This window comes from Centruroides vittatus, unplaced genomic scaffold (genome assembly GCF_030686945.1).
Source record: "Centruroides vittatus isolate TY-2023 unplaced genomic scaffold, ASM3068694v2 contig_854, whole genome shotgun sequence".
NCBI lineage: Eukaryota > Metazoa > Arthropoda > Arachnida > Scorpiones > Buthidae > Centruroides > Centruroides vittatus.
The window spans coordinates 3540778-3563654 of NW_027122558.1; the positions used below are offsets into that span (position 1 = coordinate 3540778).

Here is a 22877-nt window from a genome sequence, read left to right on the forward strand (position 1 = left end):
GGTAGTTATTATTTCTTTTGCACATACCTGTTTTTTCTATTAACAAAATATTTAGATATTTATTAATATTTATTTATGAAAGTTTGAATTCTAAAACAAACCATACTTGAAAAGGCAACTGTTTATTTCTTTACAATGACTGTTACTTTTCATATACCGGTAATAAGAAAATAATTAAAAAATTACTTACTGTACACTTATTGTAAATTGCATATTTTACATATTACATTTTCACTCAAAGTTTGTTAAATAAATACTGTATCTTACTTGCCATAGTTTACAGCATTTATTAATTTTACATTGCTTTTCTTAATTTTTGGAAATTATTGAATAGTAGATGCAGCTACTAAATGAGGGTCATTTTCAGGCCAAAGGTAGAGTCAGGCTTTGAGTCTCTACTGTTGGTGACCAAAAACAAAGCCACATCAAGCCCAGATGTGAGACCAGATTTGAATCCATTCTCTTCAAAGTAATCTTTCCTGGCATTTATACAGTAAGCCCATCATTCTGCCATGCATCAAAACCTTGGAAGTTATGTTTTGAAAATTCTAAAGTATCTGTTGCATTCAAAATACACAAAACTTGGCACTATTTAGACCAATAAATTATGCAATTCTGTTTTTACTTTTCTAGCTCTGTTATATATAACAGATGGAAAGTATGGCACTTGGTCAAAACTGACTCCCTAAGATTTTTACACTTTTGGACTCAGTATCTTGAAACATTGAGAAATGCAAAACAATTCAGGGGTTTTTCTGTATGTATGGGTGTTAGTGTGTTTATATGTGGGACACAATTTTGTTCACCTTCTTTGAAGCTTAATAACTCCTGTACTTTTAATCGATGCTATTAAGTTTTGGTGATTGAAGGTCGACAGGGTGGAGAATATGTCAAGTAGGGGTTGGACTTAATGGAAATTTTACTCATTATTAGCATTTACAATTTTTTATAAAACCCATCCCTACTCTGAAAATTAAGCTTTTTGCCATTTTATAATAATTAAAAATATAAAAAGTTTTTAATAATAAAATATCATAATAGATGGTGCCGCACATGCAGTTTTAAATGTTGTGGGAAAGTTAAAAAACTCATTGCTGGATTTTTTGTATGGATACCAAAAAGTTTTTTAGCATCTGTTGCGATTTGGACTTGATGTTCTTGATCGAAACACTGCCTATTGAGCTTAAATTTTATTTTGGAGAACAAAAAATTCACAAGGAGCTAAATCAGTTAGGAGGGTGAAAAAGATTGTCATGAATGTTTTTGGGAAAAACAAAATGTTTTGAATGCCATGTATGCATGTGTTGTTGTGATGAATAAACCGGGTTGGTTATGCTACAGTTTTGGTCTTTTGCAACAAACAAAACAATTCAATTATTCAACTCAAAGCATTACAATAAAAGTCTGAATTCACTGTTTGACCAGGAGAAACACATTTCTCTTATGATCATAAAAACAATCTACATGCTGTTTGTCACAGTCTTGACTTGCATTGCCTTCTTGAGTCTCAGAGATTATGGTCTGATCCATGGCTTAGTTGTTATGTGCCTCTTCAAGCATTTAAAGGGTGTTTGTGGTAGAATTTCAAAGTTCATCGTAAAATTTAACATTTGCTTAATTTTCATATTAATTCTTGAATTGAAGCATGACAGTGTTATACAATTGCCTGTAGGAAGCATTACACTTTAAAAACAACAATTTCACTTGGCATATTGACACTCAATGGCATTATTAGGGTTCATGTTATCATGTGTCATTCCATGAATCTCTTTTGTACCAGACCAAACAGAATCCTTAGTAATGTTTTTTTGTATCTACTAATGTTATTTATAAATTGTGATGTTTGTGCATTACTAAATCTAATGGCAATAACATAAACAACTAACAAAATTAAAATTACATCTTTTCCTCATACACTCAGCTGTTAAGCATAACAAGAATGGAATGCATATTCTTTCTTTATCTTCTCCTTTTCCATGTTTATATGGGGTCGGCGTTTCCTTCTCTAATACATTTCTTCCATTTCTCCCTATTAAGGACTTCTTTTCTCTTAAGTCCCCTCTGGTTCAAGTCTTCTTCCATCTTATATTTCCAGTTTTCCAATCTTTCTAAAATAATTGTTGCTTCTTCACTCTACGTGAACAAACCACCTTAACCTACATTCTTGCATCTTTTTGCTCAAGGGGCTCACTTTAACAGAACTTCTAATAAAATTATTCCTTATTGTATCCTTCCTTGACACTCCACACATCCATTTCAACATTCTCATCTCTGCCACCTCCATCTTTCTTGGGCTCTTGTTATTGCCCATGTCTCTGCTCCATATAACATTGCAGGTCTAACAACTGATTTATACAATTTTCCTTTCAGATTGCAGTTAACTTTCTTGTCGCATAACACATCGCTCAGCTTCCTCCAGTTCTTCCATCCACATTGAATTCTATGCTGCACCTCCGATTTCAATCCTCCTCCCATGTTGACAAATGTCCTAAGTTATTTAAAACTTGGAACCAAAGGGAGCAGCACATTTTGAATTTTAATATTACACTCATCTCTACCATTCAGAGTCATATAAGCTGTTTTAGTTCTGCTAGTCTTCATGCCCCTTTCTTCTAAAACTTTCCTCCAATCTTCCAGTTTCTTTTCAGCCTTGGTTTAGGAAAGCTCACACAGCACAATATCATCTGCAAAAAGCATACTCCATGGAGCCTCACACTTCACATCACACACCAACACGTCCATTATCAGGTCAAACAAATAAGGGCTAAGGGCCGATCTCTAATGTAAACCAACATTAATGAAGAACCGTTCTGTAGTGCCCACACTACTCTTAACTTGGGTCTCTGCTCCCTCGTACATTTCTTTGACGAGCCTAACATATTTTTCTGGAACATTCTTGTCCCTCAGACATTTTCATATTTCTTGCCTGAATACCCTATCATATGCTTTTTCTAGATCTATGAACACCATGTGCAAATCTTCCTGCATTTCCTTGTGCCTTTCCATCAGCTGTTTTAGAGCAAAGATAGCATCAGTCGTACTCCTTCCCGGCAAAAAGCCAAACTGTTCCTCTCCAATCTCAGATTCCTGCCTAATCCTTCTTTCTACAATTTTCTCTCAACTCTTCACAGTATAGGACAATAACTTTATACCTTTGTAATTTCCGCAATTCTGTACATCCCCTTTACCATCCCCTTTACCTTCCTCCGTTCATCTGGAATCTTTTCCTGCTGCCAGAGTTTCTTCATAAGGTCCCAAAGGATATCAATTCCCTCCTTACCCAAACCTCTCAAGCCTCAACCAGAATCCGATCTGTGTCTACTGCTTTCTCCATCTTCATTTTCCTGAGCACACTTTTCACTTCTTCTCTGCTAATATCTTGCTCCACTCCTTCATTTGCCTCTCCATTTTTGTATACAGTTCTGGGATTTTCTGCATTCAATAAATTGCTAAAATATTCTTTACATCTCTTCTTGACCCTTTCGTAATCTTGTAATACCACTTCTTTATCATCTTTAATCAGTTTAATAGAGGTAAAAATCTTTTGATGCCTTATCTCTTGCTTTGGCAATTCTCATCAACTGCCTTTCACCACCTTTCCTTTTGAAAACTTTATAAGCCTCTTTTAAAGCATTTGCTTTTGCAATAGCCACCACCTTTTTAGTCATTTTATTTGCCAAATGGTAAGTTTCTTTATCTTCTGGCCTTCCCATCAAATCCCACCTATTCTATGCCTCTTTCTTTTGTTTAACTGTGGCTAGTACCTCAGCATTCCACCCCCAAAGTTCTTTTCCTTCTGGCAATCTCTTCCCTGAAGTTTTTCTCAACACCTCTTCTCCAACTTTCAAAATGCAATTACTATTTAGCAACCATTATGTTTGCACATCATCCGGAAACTGGATTTCTTTTAACACTTTTACCTTAAATTCTCCTTAATTCCTCTTCTTTTAATCTCCATCATTTGATCCTTTGTTCAACTTGGCTAACAGAATTCTTACAATTGCCCATAAGAAAGTCACAATCCACCAGGATGACTCTATGTTGTGCAGCAACATTTTCTTCATTTAACACCTTACTGTTTCTCACTTCTCACAGATGTCTCCTGTGGCACAAGAAAAAATCAATCTGGCTGGATCTACCTCCACTCATGTATGTAACCAGTTGGTTCGCTTCTCAAAGTAGGTGTTAACTAGCGCAAGGTCAAAAGCCACAGCATGATTGACTAGTCTTTCTCCTCCTACATTCTTTTCACCCACACTCCACCTCCCAAGAACTCTTCTTTCCGCATTCTTCCACTTCCCAACGTGACCATTTAAATCGCCCCCACAGATTAATTTCTCGTCCATAGGAACACACATTATAACTTGGTCAAGATCTGTCCAAAAGTTTGTCTTTTCTTCTTCTCCATTAACTGGCTGAGGAGCATACACACACAGTCATAATGAAAATTCCACCAACATCCAACTTAACGCACAATTCTATCACACCTTCGTTTAACCTCACAGATGCTGTCTTTTAGAACTTTAACAATTACGATACCAACTCCATTCCTTTATCCCTTATTTGCTCCACTCACAAACAGTTTGTATTCTTCACCAAGTTCTTTAGCTTTATTTCCCTTCCATCTTGTCTTTTGCAGGCACAAAATGTTCATTCTCCTTCTTTGCATCAGATCAACTAATTTTCTACTCTTCCCATTCAATGTTCCAATGTTTAGAGTACCTATTTTTATACTTGTCTTCTTCCTCTTCTCTTTCTGGTTTAACTTCTATATTTGAATCCATCCGTGGTTTGGTAGCCCCAGCTCATTTGACATAGTTTTTGAGCAACATGACTCTGCATTGCTTCTGGGGACGTCCTAACACAGTTGTAACTTAGAATGTCTGCTAGGCCACAAGTATGCAGTTTTGGCATAGGTTTTACTGCCGGATGCCTTCTGACGCCAACCCTATTTGTTATAAGGCTAGATTATATATATATATATATATATATATATATATATATTTTTTCATAATGTTAATACTGTCGAAGAAGACAAAGAATATTTTCTACACACTTTGACATTTTTAGCACCACTTTCTAACTCGCAAATACTTTTCACTTTTTCATACACCGAGTGACATTTTCTTTTATTCGCAGATGTGTGAAAAAATAACGATGTCTACTTATTGGCACTGGAGAAAAATATAACCAAACCAAAAAATTTAGAAAGTGTGAGTGCACAAACATCAAAGAAGTACTATTTCAATGGTTTAGAACAGTGGGCTCCAAAGTGGGGGTTTTTTCATTCTTTTTTTTTTTTTTTTCATTTGGTAATCATCACTTCCCCTTCCGGGGATCAGAATCACCCTTGTCCCGCTATTCGCACTACAAGGGAGACGTGTACTTTATTCAAACATCAATTAAACAAAAGCCTTAATACTAACAACAGAAATTAAGTAACCTTAATTACAAAGGTATCTTGCCTTTACAATTGCGACTTGTGTCGCTAAGGAGGCAGCTCGCTCCCTCCCTCACGTCAGTGCTTTCCGCGTGAAGGATCTGACCTCTTGGATCATCTCTTTACTTCGAATAATCATATATAAGTCCAAGTTCGTTAAGTTAAGGGTTTCATTTGCCAGCAGCTGTAGCTGTAGCCGTTCTCGTTCATACTTCGTGCATTCTTGAATTAGATGTTCTAGAGTCTGGTCTCCCTTTCCACACTCGCATGCTATCTCGTGTTGTTTACCAATTCGACGGAGGTACTCTTTGGTGTTGCAATGGTTAGTTAGTAGCTGCGTTATAGTGTGATCCATCGGAAGCCATTTTAGTTCTTTAATTCTCTCCTCTATATTTGGAAGCAGCCAGTATGTATGCCGCCCTTTTTCGCCATAGCTCCACTCCTCTTGCCATTCCATTATTGACTCCTGCCGTAGCTGTTTTTTGACATAAGATATAGGGATTTTGTTATAAGAGACTTCAGTTAACAAGGTAGCCTCTTTGGCTAAAGCATCTGCTTTCTCATTCCATTCTATTCCGATGTGTGCTTTTACCCATCTCAATTTGACTGTCAGACTATGTTCTTCTATGATGTTTTTAATTTCCATGGCCATAACACTGTTATCAGTAAATTGCTGCAGTGTATATATTGCAGCTTTGCTATCTGTATTAACTATTATAGTGCCAGAGGCGCTAATGGGTAGGACCCATTTGATACCTTGAAGTATAGCGAACAACTCCGCCTGGTACACAGAACACCTGTCATCTAATCGATACAGGTCCTGGTATATTTCCTCGTTTTCTTTTGTCACCACGAATGCTGCTCCAACCCTGTCCTCGATCTTGGACCCATCAGTGTATATTTCTATGTCCCCTGTCTCCTCTTCTTCGGCTACTTTGATAGCTTTCCGTTTGTACAGCTTTGGTAAAGTTGCCGCCGTTGGCTGCCTCTCGTATTCCGTTTCATAGTATGTTTGTTCACTTATCGTAATTGAGTAACCTCTTCTACATTTGTAACTTTTGGCCTTTTCTCGAAGCACCAAGTCTATCGGTGTCGTTCCAGCTATCACCATCAGAGCCTCCGTGGAGGTTGTGCGGTATGCTTTTGTCATCCTCAATAATGCTACTCTCTGTGCACTCCTTAATTTCCGTTTGATTGCACCTTTTTCTGCGGCGTCGTACCAGGCTCCTGCTGCGTACGTTATCTTGGGTATGAAAGCCCCTTTATAAATTGTTGCAATGGCTTCACTCTTTAAACCCCACTTTGCTTTGGCCACACGTGCCAATGCATTGAATAAATTTGTACAGATTGTCCGTACGTGGGTAGCATGTGGTAACCAAGTGAGACGGTGATCCAACACCACTCCTAGGTAAGTTATCTCTTTTTCCACCGCTATGTTATGCCCCTCCATCTTTATTAGTGGTGGTCTCTTGTACAAGTCCGGGGTTTTTCCTTTACTGAAAATAATCGCCTTTGTTTTCTGCGGGTTGAAGTAGAGCTTAAGCTCCTTACCCCTCTTAGATATCAGTTCTAGGACTTTATCTCCAGTGTGTTCAATCTCTCTTCTAGAGTTCGAGCCGTATATAATTATGGTGTCGTCAGCATACGCTACCTCCGTTATCCCTTCTCCTTTATTCGTTTTTAGGTAACTGTCATAGACAATGTTCCAGAATAGAGGTCCAGAATTGGACCCCTGAGGGCAGCCTCTACTGAGCGCGTTTTGTAAGTTGGAGCCACTCGTGTTATAAATAACTTTCCTGTCCCGTAGGTAGTCCTCAACCACTTTGTAGATGTTTACTGGACAGTTTGCTTTCCTTAGTGTCTTTAGGATCAGGGGCCACCACGCATGGTCGAAGGCCCCTTGTATGTCCAGACTGATACTGCAACAATACTTGTTTTTGTTCAGTGTATTCTTTATCGCATCGATCACCTTACATATTGCGTCCTCTGTTGATCTATTTGGGAGGAAACCGTGCTGTTTTGGGCTGAGAAAGTTTATGTTCTCAAGATGTTGCGTTATTCTTTGGCTGATGAGGAAGTCCATGACCTTCCCCATCTCTGGCAGCAGGCTGAGGGGTCTGTAACTTTTAATCCTGCTCTTATCTGCTTGGTCGTTCTTCGGAATAATGACCAGCTTTGCTATCTTCCAGATTTTAGGGAAGATGCCGAACCTAAGACATACGTTGTATACTTTGCGGAGGTAGCTGGGGTTGATGTCCCATATTCTATGCATTATTTCCGCAACCACCCCATCGTGACCAGGTGCTTTGCCTGGCTTCAGCCGTAGCACGGCATTGTTTATCTCTTCTTCAGTAAACATTGGGTCCATCGGCCCTGTGTATAGCGTACTTACTTCCTGTCTGATTTGTTTATGCTCCGTCGTGTCAGTAGCGGGGTTATCCTCTGGGAAGAACCCAGTCATCAATGTTTGTATTGTCTCCTCATAACCCTCTGTAAGTTCAGTGTTCACGTTGAGAGCCGTTAGGTATTGCGGTTTTTGTAAAATTCCCGCACAGGCCTTATAAATGTAATTCCACGGTTTGTTTGAACTGCTGGTGCAGAACTCTCTCCAGGACTTTATTTTCACTTCCTTTAGTTTCTGCTTATAGGCCTGACAGTGATCCATATACTCTTTCCTCTTCCTATTTCTTTCTTGGTTGTCTCTTGCCCTCTGATACTTTCTGCGGAGTTGATTATTCACTTTCCGCAACTCTCCCAGTTCTTTAGTCCACCATGGGACTGCCCTCTTATTGTTTACTTTTTTCGGAATCGTCTCATTGCATATTTCAATTACTTTATTATGGAACTTTGTTATGCTCTCTTCTGCCTCTTTACCATTAGGTATGTTATCCAACTTTATGTTTTCTATCACTGCTTCCAGCTTCATTTGGAAGAGTCCCCAGTTGGCCTTATTGATGGCGTAGTGTGCCGTTTGCTCCTCTTCCATCCAGTGACACTGTCCAACCTCCAGAAAGATGTAGTTGTGGTCACTTAAACTGGTGATTGGGGCCACAGCCCAACTTTGGATTAGTCTTATAGCTCTAGTGTTGCACACTGTGATGTCTATCCAGCTTTGGCCTCTTGGTCCGTCAAAAGTTGGCTGGGAGTTTGGGTCATTCACAACATGCAGTTCATTAGCACTTACAAAGTCGAGCAGCAGGTCAGCTCGCTCGTCATTTCCGGGATCGCCCCACATCTGTGAGTGGGCGTTGAGGTCACCACCAATTATTATGTTCTTGTGTTTGAAGTTCTTAATCAGTTCATCTAATTCGCTTAAGAGTGGACCTAAGTCCTCCGTTATCGGGCTATAAACAGTAACGATTACGACACTGTTTCTACCATGTCCTACTTCGACGCAAGTCATATTCTTGTGACTCCATTGTGCGTAGTATAGCACGGGGATGGACTTGTTGTTGATTATTATTAATGTCTTCGGTGTCGCACAGTCGTCATACAGCGTCCGGTAGGACGCTCTTAAACAGCTCGGAATTCCTCTTCGGCAGTAGGGCTCCTGCACTATTGCAACATCCACCTGCTCCATTATCTTGCATAATGCTGTAGTTGCCCCTATTGATCTCTGCGTATTTATTTGTAATACTTTCATCGTTTTAAGCTGCTCTTGGTTAGTTACAGCCATAGTCTATCTTTGATATGATCATGCGTCTCACTTTTTGAATCAGGGGACACTTCTTATCGCACGCATTGTGATTTGTTTCTTTAAGTTTCTCCCGCCTGCAGTTGCAGCACTCAGGCCGGCCCTTCTTCGGGCAATCTTTATATCTATGATTTTGTCCGCATTCACTACACACTATGTCCTTCTCTGTGCAATTTTTGGCTATATGCCCTATTTTGCAACATTTGTAGCACTGGGTAACATTTAGATATTCTTCTAGGCGACAGCGAGACCAGCCTAAGTTAACTGTCTTTCTAGGCAACAATACTTGTCGGATTCGTGGGCTGACTTCCACGACCCAATTGGTTGTCTGCTTTTCTCGGCTACCGTACTGAAATTTTAAGTCCACTTCATTTTCGTATTCATCGGAGCTTACATTGCAATTTAAAGCATCGTTCTGATCATACAGACATGCCAGTACTTCCTCTTTCGGGGTGTCCTTATTAACTCCATGGATGACTATTCGAGGTTTCCTCTTCGCTGGCTCCTTAGTCTTCAGACCAGTCTTTTCTTCAATCTCTCTCCGTAACTTCTTCTTTTCTTCCTCAGAGCCAACTTCTATTGCTACGCCGCCTCTCCGCAGCTTTCTCATGGCTTGAATCCCCACTCCAAGCCGTCGTGGGTCTACATTCTTCTTTAACCGATCTTTGGTTCGCTCTGGATCTTCTCCCTCTTGTTGGGGCTCAACTAGTAATATTTCTTTAGGCTTCTGCTTGGCCGTTTTCGCTACCGCTTGTGCATAGCTTTGCACTGGAGGTGCACTTGACGTAAGAATCTTGTCTAGTTTTTGATTTACTTCATCCATTGCAATTCGCAGCGGATCTTCTTCACTCTGCCTGACTAGATTTATGATCAGCTCGATCTTTTCGATTATGAACGCTGTATGCTTTTGAGACATCTTGCAAGCACTGTTTTCCGTCATATACGTCTTGATCTCGTCGCGGACTCTTTCCGCGTGGACAATTCTCTCTGACTCAAGAGACACTTCCATCTCAAGGGACGACGTCTCGTCGTCAGTTTCTGAAGTTTTCGGCCTTTTGGCCATAGTCCTTAAAAGGACTGTTTAAAACGTGTTCAACAAACGCAGTTACTGATTAGTTTCGCCCACTAGGGGCTACTTGCGGGCAGGACCACTGGAAGGTTCAGTAACCACTTCCCCTAAGGATTCGTTAATGCGCTAAATAAAAGAGCGCAATTGAAAGGCAAAGTAAGCCTAAAATAGACGCACAGAACTCACTAATAAGCGCAAACGAAACAAAGCTGGGGCACCCTGCCCTCCAAAGTGGGGTATGTAAATTAGAGTTAGAACCAGGGGCCGTATTCTGGTCAATGTCTCTCACAAGCCGGTCACTGATTGGCTAATCATTTAGATTAGCCAATCAGCAACCAGCTTGTGAGAGACGAGAGACCAGTGACGGTGACCAGAATACGGCCCCAGATCTTTGAATTGCATTAACAGAAGGCATCAAAAAAAAAAAAAAACGAATGTATATTATTTAAACTAAAAATTTTTGAATTAAGACCGTTATGAGCAAGCTACAAATTTTGAATACATTTGATGTTATGCCTGCAATGTTATACGTATGGCGTGATGTGGCACATATGTGGTGCAGGCCCACATTAACGGTGTGACAGTCTATGTAAATCACTGCTTAACTGTTTGTATAGGGTGACACATATGTTGGGCAAGTGGGAGTTGCACGGTTCCGAGGTAGTTGTGAGGAGAGACTCCCATATAAAGACGAGTTTCCGGTCGCTACAACATCTGAAAATCATTGTTCCGTCCCATAATGGGTTGTAGCTCTGTTCGAGCACCATTTTTGCCAGCTCTGTGGTGTGCTTTTCTTTCACCACATCCTCCTGGTGCTCAGCTAGGCAGCTAGCAAGCATTCTTGTTGTGGCCTCAATGTATCTCGTATTTGTACCTGAATTTTCCTTCCTGCTATTTAATACTTGGCATGAGGATCCAGCTGTATTATATAAGAATGATTGAATTATTTTTTATAATATGAATTCCATATTAAAACACAATCAAAGCTTGGTGATAAATTAATGTGTTACATGCTTAAAGTAAACTGACTGATGATAGTTTATAAAAATGTTAGGTACAAAGTTCAAGTACTATTAAAACTTAAATAAATGAAATATGTTTGTAGAATTAAATTTATTGATTTATGGCACAAGATTTTTGTAAAATTAAATTTTATCATCTAAGGAGAATTTAATTTATTTTTAAATATTACTAAAACAAATCTTATTTGTTAATTTAAGTTATAAATTTATTCATTTATTCAGATATAAGACTTACTTTTTATTAATTAGGTAAATAAATATAGTATAATAATGTGTAACTTATTTGTTTTATCATTATATTTTGAAAATAATTTCTAGATATCAGATCATTTAAACTCTGGACAGAAGTCAACAACATTTATGAAATACCATAACTTACAATATTCTCTTTATGTTACTGCTTTCATATTGATACTAGGAGGTCTTTGTTTTCTGATGACTGCATGCTATATTGTCCAAGATAAAAAGAAATGTATTCGAGCAATTCACAGTAAGTTCATTTTTATAATTTTATTAATTGTAATGTCCTATGTATAAGATAGACTCAGAAATAAATGGGAATTTCAGTTACAGTTTGCAACATCAGTGATTTGATTGTTTCATGTGTCATAGGTGAAAGCTTAACATGTAATAGCATGTTTTAACCAGATTTCTCAATATATGAGAATATTATCCTATTAAAAATGGTACATAAGATGGCTGTTGCTGAAAACTGAAATGCAGTCAAACTCAGTTATGACAAACATGAATGTAAGAAGTTCACAGTTACAACGAGCAAACTTCATGGAGATACCAAGCAAATTCTGTAGCTATGCAAACACACGAACGTTCTTAATTGTTCCAAATAGTAGGAAATGTGGTACCGAATTATTAGAAGAGATAAAACTTAAAGGTTTACTTAGTTTTATGACCACTGGATAATTAGTTTTATGATCTGCATTGATTAAAGCCTATTTATTACTTAACTTTCTTTTCGGACACCATCCCCCCTCTTTCTTGACTAGCTTCAGGCCCTATTCTGCAAATTTGTTTAATCATCACAATAATTGTAAAATTACTGTATACTCTAGTTAGGAACAAACTCTTATATGAGAAAGATGTCTGCAAATAAAAGAAAATGTTCCTCGGTGTATGAAAAAGTGAAAAGTATTTGCGAGTTAGAAAGTGGTGCTAAAAATGTCAGTTATTATTACAGTAGAGCATCGATTGTCCGACCCCCGATTAACCGACCGCGTTCTAGTCGGCAAATTCAAATGTCCGCTAGTGACGTGGCGCTACAATATTTGATTATGTCTTGGCTACTTTAATATTATTTTTGTTAAATTTTTGCATGTTTTAGCTGGCAGCACTGGCTCGACCATGAAAGGGAGGCTAGTATTTAAACCAGACCTAATACACTATACTAATAATGTATTTTTTCATACTTTTCAGTTATCCGACCAATCCCAGTTCCCAATTGAGTCGGATAATCGATGCTCTACTGTATTATTATATATAATAATTATATTATAGAGAGTACAATGTATAATTATTTTTGTCTTAGGGGGTACACAATCAAAAAGTTTGGAGATTACTGGTTTAGTACACAAAGAAATGCTGGATAGATGGACCAATCTTGAAGGCTCAAGCAGAAAAATTTGCTAGAAAATTTGTATGCAATGGTTTTGTATGCAGTAACGGTTGACTGGGTTGATTCAAAAATTAGTGAAGAATCTTGATTTGCTGATCCAGTAAGTGCAAATCAATATGGATTTGACTGTGTTTGTGCAGAAATGAGAAAAGAATCTTGATTTGCTGAGTTTTAATGATGAAGATATCTACAATGCCAATGAAATGGGACTTTTTTTTATAATCTCACCACTGACTATACATTTAAGTTCAAAGAGGGAAAATGTGTTGATGGAAAAAATCAAAGAACTGTTTGACGGTGCTTTTATGTGCAAATATGACAGGAACCAATAAGAAGAAACTGCTAATTATCGGAAAATTATTAAAACCACAGTGTTTTAAAAACATAAAGAATCTTTCTGTAGATTATATTGCAAACAAAAAAGCCTGGATGACTTTGGATATTTTTTTGACAATATCTAAGTGATTGGAATAAAGAACTATCCAAAAGTAAAAAAAGGTTTATTGTTAGTTGATAGCGGTCCAGCATATCCTCAGATTGAAAATTTCTGTCAATATCAAGCTGGTGTTTCTGCCTCCCAATGTCACATCAATTTTACAACCGATACACATGGATGTAATCAAAAGTTTGAAAGGATTTATGAAAGATTTATAGTTTTGCATTTAATCCGTCAAAGAGAACAGAAGTTTAATGAGTTTTTATCGATATTGGATGCCATAAATTTGTTAAGTGATGTGTGGAACAACGTTACTTCGACAACCATAACAAATTGTTTCAAAGAACTGAAATTAAATATAAATGAAATTTCAATGTGTGATGATGATGATGAAAATGAAGAAAATGGACCTTTATCCAAATGGCTGCAATGCAATAACATTAACAATTTTAATAATGACATTGTTGAATTTTTACAAGTTGACGACAATTTGATAACTAGGGTGATATTCCTACTAAGAGTGACATCATAGAAGCTGTGCTAAATAAAGACAATGGTAATAATGGTGATGATGAGTGCAATGATAATGCAATAAGTGAAATAGGACAAAAACCAATGATGACAATTTCTGTAGTTCAAGAGGCAATGGATACATTATTCAGGTTTTTTGAAGGAAATGAAGTAAATAACAAGACTTTCAATGCATTGAGTACTTTAAGAGGGAACTTGAGGAATACAAAAGTGAAATCTTTGAAGCAATTGTCAATTTTATACGTTGTACATAAAAATATTAACTAAAATCAGTCATAATTATTAATTATTGTAGTATTATTTTTAATTACAAAACAATAAATTGATAAATATTATCTTGTAGTTTATATAACTATTAATAAAAACACACTATAATGTAATTAGAAAAGCCTTACTGTCCTTAACATTTATTATTATTTATAGTCGTCTATGTGGATGTTATTTATTACCAGTATAATGTCCTATTAATAAATAACGTCCACGTAGACGACTATAAATAACACTATAATGTAATTTACAAATGTTTTTTTAATCAACGTATTTAAAATTAAAAATTAAAATATAGATTTTGCTAATTATCAATGGCGTCACTACAAATTCTGCCTCCCATGGAGTACCTTCTACGTGTTTGCACCCAAAGCAGTTGCCCGTCCTTCCCTAGTTACGTCATTGCTTTTCACAGATGTAATGAGTAATGGTTATAATGAGGAAATCTTCCTGGTGCCCTAATGCTTGTTATAACTGAGTTTGACTGTATTAACATTAAATTTTGCTGTAAGCTTGGAGGTGTTTTTAGAAAAATTAAAAATGTTAAGAATGATGTAGGATAAACACACTACATATTGAAGATTTCAATGTACAGGTAATACACAAAATTTAATGATGTGGAAGATGACTCACAATCAGTGACAGTGTATTTCAAATATACCTGTACAGTAGATAAAATCCTCCATAGCAATCTTGGGATAAATTTTATGTATGTCATGCAATCAGTCTTTATTTAACATACATTTTACATCCTTGGCACCATGAATCACATAACTAAGTTAAAATCAACATTAAAATAATAATATACAAAGTGTACAATCAGAAAAAGAGAAAATAATACAATAAAATATGAAGTGAAGAAGAATGGAAAAAAAAAGATAAAATATAACAAAAATCAAAGCCAGAGAACAACAGATTTTACAAGGAGAAAATGTAGTATCTTGTCACTTGAAATTTTTGAAAAGGAAATCAGTTCTGGTACATTTTGGACCTGAAGAAAGGTTCAAATGAGATGTTTAATTGTTGGCAGTCACTGTTGTTGTTTTACAGTATTTCTTGAAAGCTTGAAAAACTTCCTTATTCTTGAGAAGTTTGTAAGGTTTGCATGACCAACAGCTCCCAGATTCTGTCAGGAGTAGTTGTAGTTCTAGTCATTATCTTAGTATGATGCAGTTGTATATATAATGGGTGCTCCCATCCTCCTCCTCGCAGGCTGGACAGAGTCTGTTATCTCTTTTGGCAAACCTGGAAAGATAACTTCTAAACTACGGCAAGCCAACCAAAATAACCTGGTTCGAACCATTTCTGGGAGTGGAATATTTTAATGTTGGGAATAAAATTGATAGGTAAGACAATGTTCATGTGTGTTCCAGGACTCGTACCATCGTTCAAGTAAATAAGTCCAGAGAACTTTTTAATAACAGTTTACAACAAAATTTGCATAACTATCAGAATTATGTTACATGCAGCTTATTTTACTAAGAAGTCTGCTTGTTTATTCCCAGCGGTGCCAATATGGGCACAAGCCCTCTCCTGACACCTAATACAATAGATGTTAGAAGAGTTGTTAACAATCTTCCAGATATCAGAAGCAGTCGGATGCAACTTGCTACTGTTAATCAAGATAATAGAGGTTGTACTGTTGGAAATGATAGAGATAATTTTATCATTATGTTGTTTATTTGTCCATAAAAGTTCCATTTTAATGGCAATCATTTCAGCCTGAAAGATAGTGCAGCGCTTGTCCAGCCAAAATTGCCAGTGACACGTCTCTGCACCATCCAGGAAAGCATCAAAGCTGCATCCAACATTATTACCAATCTTGGACCCATCAGTGTAAATTTCAGTTTCATAGTAATTTGTTGCAATATCATTTAGTCATTTTTGGTTCCCTGGATAAATGGTTTGGGAAAAAGGAATGCCACTTTCAAAATTATTCAAGTTAAAAGTGCCAGAACTGGTTGTGATGTCAAAGTCCCATTTTATGTCCTATAGTTAATAATTTAAATCAGTAGTGGTGTCAATTGGTGGTTTTCTTGAAATAAACCGGGTTAAATGATAATGTTTGGGGTGGTGCAGTATGATTTAGTTATCAAAATTAGTGCAGAAATCAACCTTCTCATGAAGAGGACTTTCTACACAGTCCAAAACCAGGAATCACAGGCATACATGACAATGGGCACAAAAATTTGATCGTAAATGATGATAAGAGCATTGATGTTCAATCCCCACTTCTTACATGCTATTTTGCTGAAGGACTGGAAGATGTGTCCCATGCATTATGTAACAAACCTGATGTGACTGTACAATCCATCACAGGTCACAGCCATATCCAGATAATTTGGTTCACATCACAGTTTTGTCTTCCATTGTTGTCGACATACCACACAAATTTTGTTCAAATTGGAAAGCAAATGTAAAATCCATCTTGCAGCTACCGTCTTGTATCCTAATTCATTGTACACAATGTCATCAGCTAGGTTAAGAATTGATGTATTAAATGATTGATATATAAATATTTTTTTAAATGACAAGATATGTATCTTAGTATCCTACCCTAAAGTTATATCTATGTTTAACATCTTGATAAGAATGATAATTGTGAAATGAAATAATTTTGAAGAGGCAAGTATAATAAACTAGCAGGTAGGCCCGGCGTTGCTCGGGCAAAAGTAACGATAGCGAAGATTAAGATTATTACGTTATAGTCACAGAAGAAAAAGAGTAATTTCATCAACAAACTAAGTATTTCTAAAGAAAGGTCAAATTTGAAAATCGAATGTTCTAATATTGTTTGATTTTCACGACGTGTTCTGATTATATCGTTCGATTTTCATCGAATGTTTTAAAAAAGAAAGGCCGAGAAAAAACCGAACTAATCTGTTTAAATTTGAAAATTGAATATGTTCTAACATATTACTCTTTTTCTTCTTTTTTTTTTCCTCCACCGCCCATAAATCTTGCACGTTGCTTTCTCTTGTTCTCCATTGTTACTTAACACTTCTATTGTTGACACTTCCATTGTTACTTAACACTTTGGTACTTAAATTTGGTACCCTGTGTACCAAATTTCAACTTTTAACTCCTAACCATTTTAGCAAAAATTAAGATTGTTACGTTATAGTCAAACTTACCCATTTTCACAGAATGCAAGAATTGGGTCCCCTGTTTCCAGACTAATTAGAGAATTTTTAGATAGGTCTAAAAATATGTTCGATTTCCTGCAAAAATGAAAAAAACTGCATCTGTGTCTTGCACGTCATTTTCTCTTAATACTTCCATTGTTACATAACACTTCCATTGTTGACATGTCCATTGTTGACACTTTCATTGTTACCTAACACTTCCATTATTGATGGAAGTGTTAAGCTTTAATCCTGTCCCTCTCTCCCGTGGGGAGGACTTTCGAAAAATCCCTGTATAGTGTGCGTTCTTGTGACGTACCCTAACTGTGTATCAAATTTCAACTTTCAACTCCTAACCATTTGGGCTCTGTGCTGATTTTTATTATCATCAAGTTAAGTTTTTTAATAAAAATATACAAAGTTTTATTGATTTTCATGAGACACTTCAAAATTTTTCTTGTGTAATTTCCCAGAGTTCCATCCCAGGAATTTTCAGGTCAGAAACCCTAATCCTATGTAAACAATATACTGTATTTTAGTTTGTATTTCAGTTTTGAAAAAAGTTTTGTTTTTGCTGCAGGAAGGAAAAATTAGTGTACATACATGCACCACACAACACTAAATAGCATGAAATTGATTATATCCAACAGTCATATATAATTTAGTTGCTACTATGTGTGATTTATTAAATTTTAAAATATGAGAATACAATAATTTATACATTTAATAACTTACATACTATTACTTTTTTTATTAAATTACTGAAATCGTTTATAAATTTGATAATTATAATCTATTCTATTTATACTATTAATTTATTTTTTTTTATTGTTTACTGCTTTGCTTTGCTCTGGGCTTACTTTTGTGTTCTGTTCTGTTTCTTGTAGGAATTCAAGAGTTCATCTAACAGTTGGCAGCCTTAAATTTCTCGTAGCAAAATTTCTGTGATAAATCGGTCATACACCTGAAATTTTTTAAACAAATTAATATTAGAATTTTATGTTGTTTAAATAACAGAAAAAATAATTATTGTATAGCTATACAATCTTTGGATTTAATCTCACATAGATTGCTTGTTTGTATTGTTGATGTATTGTCAATTTTGATGTTCTGTTGTTTTTAATGTTAATCTGAAACATGTAAAATACTGAAAAATCAATATATATATTTATTATTGAAATAAATTATATTGTATAATATGTATGAATGTTTGTATGCTATTCTAAAATTTTATAACATTAAACTCCTTACTGTAAATATTTATCTGTGTGTTGAAACTTTCAAATTAATATAATGAAACACAATATTTTGTAATAGTTGTATTTTTCAATAAGCTTGTTTAATATTAGAGATAATCTCTAATATTTAAGACTGTTGCATTTAACTATTCAGCCTAGGTGATTATGCTGGATTTGGGTAGTCCATTTGACTATTCATGGAGTACTTGATGTTATATAGTTTTAGAGGGATCTCCACTCGGGTGCTTTGGTGCAAGCAATAGCAAGCACCTCGGCATGACTATATATGACAGCGAGCCTTGATCGATACAGTGTATGGAGAATAGGCAGTAGTATTAGTTGTAGATAAAAAATGTTTTCAGTTCATAACAGTTAATGCATTTATTATTTATGTTAAAGACACTGGTCACCATGCCTAAACCATAACTTGCTTGCAAACGTGATATCACGAGCAACGCGGTGACCAGAAATAGTGCAGTTCGGGACAGCATTTTTAGGCGAAAATCTCTCGAAGGCCCACTGTTAGACTTTTTTTATTCTTTATCAATAAATGTCATTAGAATGTATGACCACCATGCTGGGCTGTCTGTTAAACATGTAATAGGCTTAGTGAAGCATGCCACATGACTCGCAATAGTACCTTGAAATAGGCTGATTTTGGGGACTACATCTTGCAAAGGATCACACACAGAGATATGGTTTATTTGACTTTTTTGCTCCTACGGGCATGTTCTACAGTTCTATTAAGATCCCAACAGTGTCATTCACATCTGCAATCTTACCTAAGTAATAAGTAGAAGAGACTAAAATGTCTTCACTTTCCATCACGTCCAATAACCGGGAACAACAGTTTTCCATTGCAGAGACTAATCGAAACTGTATTTTTAATTATTGGCTTTTCACCGGTGAACTTTATAACATGTTTTGCATATTTTTGCAGAGGCGTAGCCTTTAATAAAAGGTCGTCTCTGCAATGGAAGACTGTTGTTCCTGGTGATTGGACTTGACGAAAAATGAAGACATTTTAGTCTTTTCTACATATTTACTGTGTAAATATTGTCAGCCAGTATTAATTGATAAGGATTTTTTTCTTTATAAATGTAAAATAGGACAATTAAGATCTGATGTAGGATGTAGGACCTCTATTGTAATTGTACGACCGTCCTACCGAAAGTAGGATGCATAGCGTCCCTAAATTATCGTCGTCATTGTTTGGGATTTTAATTTTTGCAAAATTATTTCATATTTTGTTAGAAAAATCATTTTTCTTCTTTCTGAATTTTATATATGTATGTATGTGTATATACGTAGTTTAACAGTGATTTTTCTATTCCGACATTCTTAGAATGGAAAAGTTTTATATTTATTTCCAGTTTTATCTTAGGCACCATAAAAATATTTTTACTTTTAAAAAACCAAGTTTATTATACGAGACTATTGTCTTTAAATCTACACTATCTTCATTGTTCATGTCTGTAAGTTTTATCATCTTGTCTGTTTTTTCTTCCTTGTTTTATTTTGAAATTGTGCTTGAGTTAAATTTAATAGAAAGATTTTTCTTTGCTTTTCTTTTTCATGCTTGTTTTTTGTTGCTGTGTATGCAATGCTTTCATGCAACTACACTAAATAAATACACTGTTCATATTGTTAATATAATTTGGTATTGAAGAAGTAATGGGAATTAACTCTTACAGAAAACAGTCTGCCAGCAGAAATGGGAGAAATCAATGTTGCATTTGTAAGTGACGGCCAGATTACTCTTCAAACATTCAAACAATTAGCACCTACAATGTAAATATTTTCATGCTTTTATATAAATAATTAAAATTTAATTTGCAAAATGAAAAAAACTAAGATGAAAAGTGTTTTTATTATTGAGGATTAAGGGTAGGAATGTTTGTTCTTCAACTTGATATTTGGAGAAACCTTTTGAGTAGGCATCTAAAGCACAGTGAATCAAATTGTTATATTTTATCAGATTAAAATTGTTGTAAAAATTAATTTATAATAAAATTCGATACAGATTAAAATGTTTCATGTATATTAATCTTTGGGATTATTTTCAGTAGAATATGTAAACCGAGAGAATTTTTATCATTATTTTTCATTGCTTTCTGCATTTGAAAACTGTGGTATTTTTAATTTTATTGTAAAATTTAACGTGATATTATATTAACGATCGTCCTGATTGTACTTATCAGATGATCATAATTAAAGTATTCCTATTCAATGCTGTCTACAGAGATATTTGCAATCCAAATGCAACCAAATCTTGTATGATGACCATTCGACGTGTGCGGAAGATATTCTGTAAATAAACCGTTGCCAAAACTCTCCACTATAACACTTTTGGCACTGCAAGCAACAAACACAAAAAGCAATATTTTTGCGTAAGTTAAATGCATACATTGCAATCAAGTTCCACCTATAAAAGTGATCACAACTATTTAATATTTTCATATTGGCTATGATTGTCACCTTGTCAGAATGCAAATTTCCATTAAAGCTGTTTTATGAAAATAACAATAATTTACAGTTTTACTTTGGAAATATCACTGTATAAAGCTTTGTCCACATCTATGTAATGACGTTGCAAATAATACGCAACTAACACCCGATAAACCAGTTTGGACGTGACAAAAGCAGCATTTGGTATCGCCGGAAGATCCGCAAAACGGTTTGCCGCAGACTCGTCGTCTGTCGATTTTTGACGAACCGTCAAAGGTCGATATAATACGAAGCCCATCTTGGGGTTAATATGGATGTGGACACACTTTGAGCAGCCAAAGCCAACTTTGTGTACAGTACACTAGACAGAGTGGTTCGTCCAAATGCCAAAAGAAATGGCATGTTACGGTGTATTACACAAAACAACATAGATCAAATTGATAGTGTCTGTGTTCACAAAATGATATGAGCTGTGGTGGTTTTTAATGAAGTAACAAAACACCATTTGCAAGATAATTACTTAGATGTGGACATAGCTTAAGAATTCACATTGACAACTATTGATTCCATGATCTCTCAGAAAAATGATCATTCAATTTAAGGAAATGGATGGCTAGGAATTCAAGCTGGATGAAAATGCAAACCTATTGTTTCACAAATCATTGAAGATGTTAACACAGCTGTTGTTGAATAGATAATGAACAATGTCACAGATTCCAATAGTGAATGTACCCATTGATAAACTGATCAATAGGTTTCTTTACCATCTCAATAATCTTTAATAGTATATATTGTGTTATACTGACAAGTCTACAACTTTTGCATGCCAAAATGACACAATTTTTCTATTAGTCTTAAATTTGGACTAAAATCTAGCCAATCCAGTGACTGAATAATTTGCTTCAAACCACAGTTTTGTCACTTGTCCTTTCAAAAGAGGCATTTGCCAGATGTAAAAAGAAATATGCAAGTAGCAGTTAATTTTATGACCGAACCTCTGTACTTATTAGAATTCATTTTACATTCCTGACTGTTATGTATACATAATAAGTATTGGAATCTCGTCAAAATTGATCATGTAAGTTTTTTGCAAATCTCCACGTTTCGAGACCTCTTCGGAACCCCCAAAAATTCTGTGTGTTGACATCTATTCAGTTTAATATCTCGGGATGAAATGAACATTAAGAAATGAAATTTGGCACCGTAGTTTCTGTATAAAAGGCATTCATGCTACGAAATTTTGGTTACGAAAGGTCGACGAGCGGAGAGACAGCGGTCGGGTGTCATATCTCGAGTGGAGTTGGACTTAACAAAGATTTTACTTGTTAGCATATAGTACAAATATTTCATAAAACTCATTACCTCTCTCAAAATTAAGACTTTGCCATTTTATAACGATAAAAGATTTTTATAATAAAATTTCATAACAGGTGGCACCATACAATTTTATTTATTATGCTTAATAATATAAAAGTTATTTTTTAAATAAAATATCAAAACAGCCTGGAAAGTTGTGCAACTCGTTTCTAGATTTTTTTATCTGTGGACATAATGGAAATCATTTGCCAATTGCAAATGCAAACCATAATTGATCTGCCTTGTCATTTTTAACTGTGGCACAGTATAAATCTGGAAATTTAGGAGGAAAATCTGAATTCAAATATAAAGCATTATTGTTTGTTTTTTGGGTAGTTTTTCTAATAAAATACAAGTGTGAGTAATTGTATAAGTTATTTAATATAATTAATGAAAATTAAAATTATTTATGGTACAAAAAATAAATCTGCAAAACTTGCATTTTTATATGATTAAAAATAAGTAGACCAACAGATATTTATGTTTAGTATTGCGTAAAATCTGTCAAACTCTCAACCCTGAAAAATAATAAATAAGCAAAGACGAGAAAAAAAGAATTGCGAGTGTAAAACAGAATACAAAAGCATTTAATCCGAGTCACTAATGACTGTATACTCATAA

General features: G+C 35.4%; 1 protein-coding gene across 3 annotated transcripts in view; it reads left to right on the plus strand.

Moving 5' to 3' along the window:
- Window positions 1-20475, plus strand: part of spin (Protein spinster) — a 67500-nt gene extending 47025 nt beyond the window's left edge. Inside the window, exons 10-11 of one of the 3 annotated variants that reach the window (XR_010881907.1) lie at window positions 11644-11715; window positions 18102-18417. Coding sequence is in view for 2 of the 3 variants with exons in the window: in XM_067279164.1 (XP_067135265.1) it covers window positions 11544-11715; window positions 20147-20247 (273 nt within the window). In the remaining variant the exon portion in view is untranslated. Of the gene's footprint in view, window positions 1-11543; window positions 11716-18101; window positions 18418-20146 lie in introns of those variants that run through there. The other 2 variants (XM_067279164.1, XM_067279165.1) reach the window with 2 other exon arrangements.
- Window positions 20476-22877: the final 2402 nt, after the last annotated feature.